At 38.8% G+C, this 10000-nt stretch overlaps 1 protein-coding gene and 1 non-coding gene across 2 annotated transcripts in view; both read left to right on the plus strand.

The window, feature by feature from the left end:
- The first annotated feature begins 6043 nt into the window (after positions 1–6043).
- On the plus strand, positions 6044–6147 carry LOC115217714. The gene has a single exon (XR_003882181.1). It is a non-coding gene; the product is annotated as a U6 spliceosomal RNA (small nuclear RNA).
- A 1216-nt stretch (positions 6148–7363) lies between these two features.
- Positions 7364–10000, plus strand: part of LOC115217003 (inositol-trisphosphate 3-kinase A-like) — a 126457-nt gene continuing 123820 nt past the window's right edge. The window contains exon 1 of the mRNA XM_029786524.2: positions 7364–7585. Coding sequence (XP_029642384.1) covers positions 7570–7585 — 16 coding nt within the window. The 5' untranslated portion in view covers positions 7364–7569. The remainder of the gene's footprint in view (positions 7586–10000) is intronic.

Consider the following 10000-nt stretch of genomic DNA (forward strand, 5'->3'; position numbering starts at 1 on the left):
TCTTTTACTTGTTTCAGTCATTTGACTGCGGCCATGCTGGAGCACTGCCTCTAGTCGAACAAATCGCCCCCAGAACTTATTCTTTGTAAGCCAGCGTAGTACTTGTTCTATGGATCCCCTTTGTCGAACCGCTAAGTTACGGTGACGTAAATACACCAACATCGGTTATCAAGCGATGGTGAGGGGACAAACAGAGATGCACACATACATACACACACACATATACATTCGACGGGATTCTGTCAGTTTCCATCTACTCTGGTCGGTCCGAGGCTATAGTAGAAGACACTTGCCCAAGGTGCCACGCAGTGGGACTGAATCCAGGGCCATGTGGTTGGGAAGCAAACTTCTTAACCACACAGCCACTCCGCTTAAACATATATATATATATATATATATATATGTGTGTGTGTGTGTGTGTGTGTGTGTATGTATATATATATATATAATATATATATATATATATATATATATATATATATATTATATATATATATACTAGCAGTATCGCCCGGCGTTGCTCGGGTTTGTTTCGACCCTTTAGAATTGGAATTTTTGAAAAGTATAAATTTTGCAATACGTAGCTTGTCATTCTCTTTAAGTGAATACACCGAAAAATGGCGACACAGCAGTCAAAAAATCGTAAAAAATGGGGGTTTTCATAGCAAAAAAGCACCTTTTTGGTGTAAATAATTTTTGGTCTAACATGGTCCGATTTGAATTTTTTCTTCTACAGAATGAAGAGCAAGCCTTCCTCTATCATACTCTCAATTTTGGTCAACTTGCGCCGCAAAGTCTCGGAGGAGATAGTATTAGTTGAAGGTTACCAAACCTGCCACACACACACAGACAACTTCAGCTTTATATATATATATATATATATATATTATATATATATATATATATATATATATATATATATATATATATATTTAATTTTTCATAGTTGGTTATGGCCATATTTATAAATAAGCTTTCTGCGTGTGTAACGTTTAAATGCTTTTAACTCTGGCTGCTACTCTGACTGTATCCAGAGAAGTTACCCGGAAGCTATATTGTGTATTTATTTAAATGAATTAAATGAAACTTCATAGAATTAGTGCACTTATTCCAGTTTTATTACAAACATCCTAGCTGACATCTCTGAGTCACTAGATAAGCACTTTTTATCAACTAGAAAATTGGACGTTAACATACTTAATTTAATGAGCCAACCAACTTTAATGACTTATGCTTGCACCCATGGCGAAGAGAGAAGTTCATTATTTTAATGATTAAATTTGATTGGGAAAGACAAGGAGGCAACCCCAATGATTAACCTTATTAAAATAGAGTGCAGGGTGCTGGTAGTAATTCTGAGTTTCGGTTGTTAGGTGATAAAATCCGGACAAATTTCGGCCGTATTAGACTTCATCAGTGAAAGAAGAATTGTTTAACCCAGTATTCCATACTGTTTTTGGGTCATTGATTCCCTTTCACAAAGTGGTGGATTTTTCTTTTTTTTTTTTTATGCAAACACACCCCGCCTTCTTTTATAATAAAAATCTTTTCTACTCTAAACACAAGGCCGGAAATTTTAGAGGCGGAAACTAAACGATTATTTCGACCCCAGTGCTCAACTGATACTTATTTCATCGACCCCAAGAAAATAAAAGAAAAAGTCGACCTCGGCGAAATTTGAACGTAAAGTCTGATGAATCACCGCTAAGTATTTTGTCCGGCACGTTAACGATTCTGCCACCCAACAAAAAATCACTGTGATATGTTTTTTTTTTGGGGGGGGGGGAGGGCATAGATCTCACAAGTGATCCCTGGAGGTAGCCAGACCTATAAATCTATCGACAAAATTATGTGTCAGATCGGAGTTAAAGACTGCTAGTCGCTACTCTTCACGAGCAAAAGGCCTAAATTCCAACTTCATTTGTCGTTACTTTTATATTTCCTGTTCTATGGAGTGGGCATTTTTGGCTGCGTTAATTTGAAGTTGTTCTGTTGATACCTATTTCTTTATTACCCACAAGGGGCTAAACATAGAAGGGACAAACAAGGACAGACATAGGTATTAAGTCGATTAGATCGACCCTAGTGCGTTAATAGTACTTAATTTATCGACCCCGAAAGGATAAAAGGCAAAGTCGACCTCGGCGGAATTTGAACTCACAACGTAACGGCAGACGAAATACTGCTGAGCATTTCTCCCGGCGTGCTAACGATTCTGCCAGCTCGCCGCCTATTCTGTTGATACCTGTTCTCTTAAAGGGACTTTTCTATCGGCTTGAGACTCCAACCTCCGTCGTTTCTGCTCTCGTCTTTTGTTCCCTCAAGCGGGCTTGCCTAGTCGTTTCCAATTGAAGTCTTGCTTCTCGTTGCTCTTGTGTCTCCAACGGTATTTCGTTGTCTCTGGGACTGGAGCCTGTCCTACCTTTCTTCTTGTGTATCCCTTGCCCTTTGACTTATGGAGCTTTCGGCTTTCAGATGACAGAAAAGTATTATGTTGTCTTCTGCGTGTCATACTCTTTTTTATTCTTTTACTTGTTTCAGTCATTTGACTGTGGCCATGCTGGAGCACCGCCTTTAGTCGAGCATATCGACCCCAGGACTTATTCTTTGTAAGCCTAGTACCTAGTCTATCGGTCTCTTTTGCCGAACCACTAAGTTACGGGGACGTAAACACACCAGCATCGGTTGTCAAGCGATGTTGGGGGGGACAAACACAGACAAACACACACACACACACACACACACACACACACCACACACACACACATATATATATATATATATATATACACGACGGGCTTCTTTCAGTTTCCGTCTACCAAATCCACTCACAAGGCTTTGGTCGGCCCGAGGCTATACTAGAAGACACTTGCCCACCTCTGTTTAAGTTATCATTCATTTATTACTTATAAAAAGGAACTTTGTGTTGTACGTTGACTGCTAATAATACTAAATGAAATTGGTAATAAATAAGGGTTTTTCGTGTGTTTTCAACTAATCTGACCTCTACATTATTTACATTCGACGGATATTTGTCCTCATCTTGTTTGTTGTTAACACAACATTTCGGCTAATATACCCTCCGGCCTTCTTCAGGTGTCTTGGGGGAAATTTCGAACCTGGGTTCTCATTCTTAAGGTATTTTTCGATGTTATTATTATTATTATTGTTGTTGTTCAGATCACTGCTTGGAATCGAACTCGAAATCTGACCTCTAACATGCTTTTTTACCCCCTGAAAGCTGCTTGGGGGTGAGGAAGAGGAAGCCTCAGATTTTTTTCTTTTCTTTGTTAGTTTTTTTTTTGCTTGTTTTCAACCGATCTCACATCCGACTCACTCGTTAACGAATCATTTTTCTGAAAAGAGACCCTTCCCTCCACGCCTGACGAGGAGGGAAGAGTCTCTCGAAATTACAGATAAGCACTTTTTGAATCGATCAACTATTTGAACACTCCTTGCGTTACATGTGCTACGATTCGAATCAATGGTATTTTCATTTTGTGAAGTTTGGTGTTATATATATATATATAAGGTATCTACCTATTTATGTTTATCTATAATACTTATAAAACGGAAATTTGTTTGTTTATTGACCGCTGATAACACATAATCTTGAGTAAAATTGAGTATTATATGATCTCAAAATGATTAAAAATTCAATAACTACTGTTATGTGAACAGCTGGTTTCACAGTTTACGCCTACACACACTGGCTCACTTACACAGCCGCCATTTCAAGTCACTACAAATTCATATTATCCACTGGACACTTGAATTGATCTATCATTTGAACATTCCTTCTGCTACGTGTGCTATGGTTCGAAGCAATTGCATTTTCGTTTTGTGAAGTGAAATTTGGTGATATATATAAAAGGTATAATTGTTCCACTGGAACGATTTTTTTAAAGCTTAGTAGTTATATTATAATAAAGCTACGTGACTGAATTTAGAAACAACAAAAAATGAATTAAATGTTACGGGACTTTTTTAAAATTTTTTTTTAACATTTTACTATAAAACTTTCAACATGATGCTTGCTTACGAACTACATGGTTCCGGGTTCAGTCCCACTGCATGACACCTTGGGCAAGTGTCTTCTACTGTAGCATCGAGTCGACCAAAGCCTTGTGAGTGGATTTGGTAGACGGAAACTGAAAGAAGCCCGTCGTATATATATATATATATATTTATGTGTGTTTGTGTGTGTGTGTGTGTGTGCGTGTGAGTTTGTGTGTTTGTATGTCTATGTGTGTCTGTGTTTGACCCTCCAGCATCGTTTGGCAACCGATGGTGGTGTGTTCCTCGTAAACACACCACCATCTTAAAAGAGACTGATAAAATAAGTACTAGACTGACAAGGAATAAGCCCTGGTGTCGATTTGTTCGACTATAGGCGGTGCTCCAGCATGGCCGCAGTCAAATGAGCGAAACAAAAAAAAAAGAGAAAAGAAAGAAAGAAACTAAGTTACGTCTAATAATAATTTGTACAACAAAAGATCTGTTTGCATGTCAAAGAGGAAATTTGCAAGCAAGCACGCACACACACAGCGACCACTTATCCTGGAGCAATATCTATAACCTCTCGCATGACTCATCTAGAAATGAAATCATCCCGTATCTCACACGATTCTAGCTCTGCTTATTTGAAATCCTTATTCCAAGGACAAAGCGCAGATGCGAAAAAAAAAAAAAAGAAAACCCAACAAAAGAAAAATCAAATAAATAAAGCGGAAAACTATCTCGGCTTCGCATCGTAAAATTCGCCACACAAAAAGGATTATAACAATTTATCTTTATTTTAAAATGTTTTCAAGAAATATAAATTAACGAATATATCTTTACATCCGAGGTATTTTCTCGTTGGTTTTGTTGTTATTATTCGGTTATTATTTTTGGGCGGCGAGCTGGCAGAATCATTAGCACGCCGGGCGAAATGCGTATACGTATTTTGTTTGCCGTTACATTCTGAATTCAAATTCCACCGAGGTCGACTTTGCCTTTCATCCTTTCGGGGTCGATAAATTAAGTACCAGTTACGCACTGAGGTCGATATAATCGACTTAATCCGTTTGTCTGTCCTTGTTTGTCCTCTCTGTATTTAGCCCCATGTGGGTAGTAAAGAAATAGGTATTTCGTCTGCCGTTACATTCTGAATTCAAATTCCGCCGAGGTCGACTTTGCCTTTCATCCTTTCGGTGTCGATAAATTAAGTACCAGTTACGCACTGAAGTCGATATAATCCACTTAATCCGTTTGTCTGTCCTTGTTTGTCCCCTCTGTGTTTAGCCCCTTCTGGGCAATAAAGAAATAAGAAACAGCACTATATTGTATCGCACATATATAACCTAAAGTGCTTTCAATACAATAGAAACCGCAAAGTATATAAGTGGATGCATCCACTTATAGACATGGGTAAGTGAATGCCTTTGTTTTAATGACTTTGTGAAGTTGGGAGGGTTTCTTTTGGTTATTGCAATGGCGAACTGAGCTTCTGTGTCGTAAGATTTGTTTCCAAAACTACTGTTGTGATGGTTTGTGTTGCTATTGTTGTTGCTGTTGCTTGCTTGTTTGTTTGTTTGTTTGTTAAGCGTTGCGGTCTCCGTCCCAGAGCTCGCAAGATCGCGCCTCAGGATTGTCTGTAGTGGGAGAAGTCCGAAACGTGGTCCTTTGCTATTCGTAAGACCCGCAGAAGAGAAAGCAGGTCAACCCCCGACACCGAGAGCGTCGACGGATGGATGAATGCGCATCCAGGCTCAGCGGTTGCGTAGGAAGCTGGGGACAAGAAACAGGAAGAAAGAGTGAGAAAAAGTTGGAGCGAAAGAGTACAACAGGGGTCGCCCCCCCCCCCTGCCGGAGCCTGGTGGAGCTTTAGGTGCTTTCGCTCAGTAAACACACACAACACCCGGTCTGGGAATCGAAACCGCGATCCTCCGACCGCGAGTTCGCTGCACTGACCATTGGGCCATTGCGCCTCCACTGTTGCTGTTGCTGATTTTGTTGGTGGTGCTTCTATGGCTGCAGCTGTTACTGCAGATGTCGAATTATAGCTACGGCGGTACACATTCTAAAATTGGAACAATAAAGAGAAGATTAGCATGACATCTGTGCAAGGATGACACGCAAATTCGCGAAGTGTTCTATATTTTTCTATATTTTTCACAGGAGTGGCTGTGTGATAAGAAGCTTGCTTCCGAACCACATGGTTCCAGGTTCAGTCCCACTGCGTGGCACCTTGGGTAACTGTCTTCTACTATAGCCACGGGCCGACTAAAGCCTTGTGAGTGGATTTGGCGGACGGAAACTGAAAGAAGCCCGTCGTATATAATATGTGTGTGAGTGGATTTGGTAGACAGAAACTGAAAGAAGCCTGTTGTATATATGTATATATATATATGTTTGTGTGTCTGTGTTTGTCTCCCCAACATCGCTTGACAACCGATGGTGGTGTGTTTACGTCCCCGTAACTTAGCGGTTCGGCAAAAGAGACAAATAGAATAAGTACTAGGCTTACAAAGAATAAACTCTGGGGTCGATTTGCTCGACTAAAGTCAAATGACTGAAACAAGTAAATGAGTAAAAGTGTATATATTCAGCATAGTACAATGTAAGGCAGGTTTGTATCTTGGATCAGGTATTTTGGCGTGTATAGAGAACCCCAAGAAAGGAGTAACTGTTATCCTTTCTCCTCATAATAATGCCCACAGTTAACGGCAAGAGCTGACCAATCGCTTGTTGTAACGACTGATTCTACCGACGCAGCTGTGCGAAGCTCATTTCAAAAACTAAAAAAAACCCAATAAAACAATAAAACAATAAAACTCCCACTCCTTTAGTCTGTCGGAAATCCACTCCTATAAATTCCTCGGATAGAGAGAGAGGAAAGGAAAGACAGAGGGAGAAAAGCATCATATATACGTAGAATATACATACATACATACATACATACATACATACATACATACATACACATATGTATATAGAGAGAGATATTCAGCATGCGCACACATATATGCGTGTATGTGTGCGTGTGTATATATGTGTGTGTATATATATATATATATATATATATATACATAAATATATATATGTATTTATATATATATATATACGCACACATATTATACACACACATATATGAGTATGTGTATAATATACGTATATATATGCATATATATATAGAGAGAGAGGGGGAAGAGAGGGGGAAGGAGGTGAGAGAGAGGTGGAGAGAGAGAGGTCTGTGTGTACGTGTGCGCGTGTGTGCGTGCGTATGTGTGCATAACTATATATATATATATATATATATATAAGAGAGAGAGAGAGGGCAGGAGGGAGAGGGAGAGGAGAGAAAAAACGGAAGTGGAGACAAAACGAGATGGCGGCAGTTTACTGTCTCTGTTGGAAGTAACACTTTTTTTGTTATCGTCATTTCTTTAAAACGTGTCCGTTTAATAGTAGATGTGTTCCTTATATAAAACACATTCGAAAGTACCAGATGAGACAAACTAAGCTCAAGTTAGGATGAATGAACTTAATCTGTTGAATTTAAACTAACTGGATACGGGTCAAAACATGCGTCGAAATCAAGGTAGGTTCAAACTAAAGATAAGTAATTTGATAGTATATTGTTTGTTATTGTCTTATCATACGTTTGTATGTGTGTGTGTGTGGTGTATTCATGTATGTAATGTATATATGTATACATAGGATAGTTCTCGCTCATAAGGGGTATCTTCAGACTCCAAGATAATCACAAAGGGGTTTACCTTTAAAAATGAGGATTTTCCCCCTCCATATTTTAAAGAGGTCTCAGGCCAGCAGTGTTTGGGGTCTGAAGATTCGCCGGAAGGCTAAACCCCTTATGAGCGAGAAACGCAGGGCAAACCCATAAATTGGCCGACCCCACTATAATATATGTATACATATATACGAACACACACATACAGATATATATGTATATGTATACATATGTATATATATACATAAATATATATATGTGTGTATATGTATGTATATATATATACACACGCACACACACACATATGTATATGTATACATATGTATATATACATTCATAATGTATATATATATGTATGTATGTATGTACATACATACATACATACATACATACATACGTACATACATTGATACACACACACATACATACACACATAATTTCGCTGTCAAATTGAAGTTTCATCCTTCTGGAGTCGAAAATAATAATAGTGAGAAAATCCCTGAATAAGTACTGATATATTTTATTACACTACATCCAGGGGCCCTCTTAATAATATCATAGTCTCCGGGCAAAGCATTGCACTGGGACCCCTACGTACACAACCACAATATACGTAGACCGGTAAATTTGCGCGACCACGAACAACTGTTCAGTAAACACACGATTGACGGTATCTACTCTCCACTAAATGTGTAACTGTACGAAATTTTAAAATCATTATATTATGTTAAAAATTAAAATAGTGTTTAAAATCATAATGTAATACTACATTAAAACATCGGTGATTTGACAGTAAACACAGCTGATCTTGTTAAACATTTCTGGCGCCTTTTCGTTTCCGGAACCCTCGGTTAATGGAAGTCAATGACGTTTCAAAATCACTTACATTTGACAAAGCATAATACAGTATTGCAGCTGACAGCGTTATAACCGTTCTGTCAGCACACAGCGGTTATTAACAGTCCAGTTCAAATCGGTCGTATCTGTTTCATCATTGGAGTTGATGAAAGCGTATTTGTCAGATGTAAATAAAGTTCGCCATTTAGTGAAAAGTGGAGGGTGTTAGGGTGTCAGCATCATGATCGTAAGATTGTGGTTTCGATTCCTGGACCGGGCAACACGTTGTGTTCTTGAGCAAAACACTTCATTTCACGTTGCTCTAGTTCACTAAGCTGACAAAAATGAGTAACGCTGCGATGGACTGGCGTTCCGTCCAGCTGGGGAACACATACGCCATTGAAACCGAGAAACCGGGCCCATGAGCCTGGCTAGGCTTTAAAAGGGCGCATTTATCTATTCTATTTATTGAAAAAGCTTAGTGAGATTATGAAAGTCCTTTAAGTTGGTTCAAAACGGTGTTTCTAAGTTACAGTAACTGATAAAACAACCTCGGAACTTAAAATTAAGACAACATTATATCTGGCCAGAAACGACAGTTGTAAAAGATCTCTGAGCGTTACACAACACCATCAACCGAGTTCTCCCAACCGAAATAGACCTAATTTCTTTCTATCTTTCATCCGTGTTTGCATTAGTGTAGCTGCTGAAGGTCCGTCCCTGGTAATGCTTTTATGGAGGGTGATACTTGGATCTGTAGAATAAGCCTGTACAGGAGGCGGGATAAGCAACGGGGAAGGAGGGCGGCAAGCAGAGGGTCTGCCCCTGGGAGGCAAACTCTAGCTATGCGATTGCCTGTTTGGCGTTTACAGAATAACTCCGGTTTAAAGATCCGAAGACTATCTACGTCTAACTTCAAAGCTGTCAACTATCTGAACCTAAGCGTTTTTGACTTTACAAGTTGGTTATGTCTGAACATCTCTAAACACATTAACTACTGACTTTTTAAAATATCCTTACAAATACTTTTATATAAACTTTAGTTGGTGCTGTAAATCAGTATCTACTGTCTTCTGATCTGAATTCACCCCTACTTCAAACACTCGTTCACAAATCATGTGCTGTGCAATTATTATTGCCTCGTCTTTAACATCCAGATCAGAAGAGGCCTCACCAGGTGTGCTCTTGATGACGCCAAGTTTCGACAACTGTTTGTGGTTTAAACAGCGACGAATAAGTCTACAACTGGAACCGAAAGTTTTCGATCAAAATTTTTTCTGATTTTTGTATTTATTTCTGCAGTTAGCACATTGTTATAAAAATCAAAACAAAACCAACTCAATAACGATTTCTTACAATGTGTTGCAGTTACGTATACAACAAGAACTAAGAATTTTCAAGCTATGTTCTACCTAACTGCTACCATCA

Source organism: Octopus sinensis, linkage group LG11, assembly GCF_006345805.1.
Source record: "Octopus sinensis linkage group LG11, ASM634580v1, whole genome shotgun sequence".
Lineage (NCBI taxonomy): Eukaryota > Metazoa > Mollusca > Cephalopoda > Octopoda > Octopodidae > Octopus > Octopus sinensis.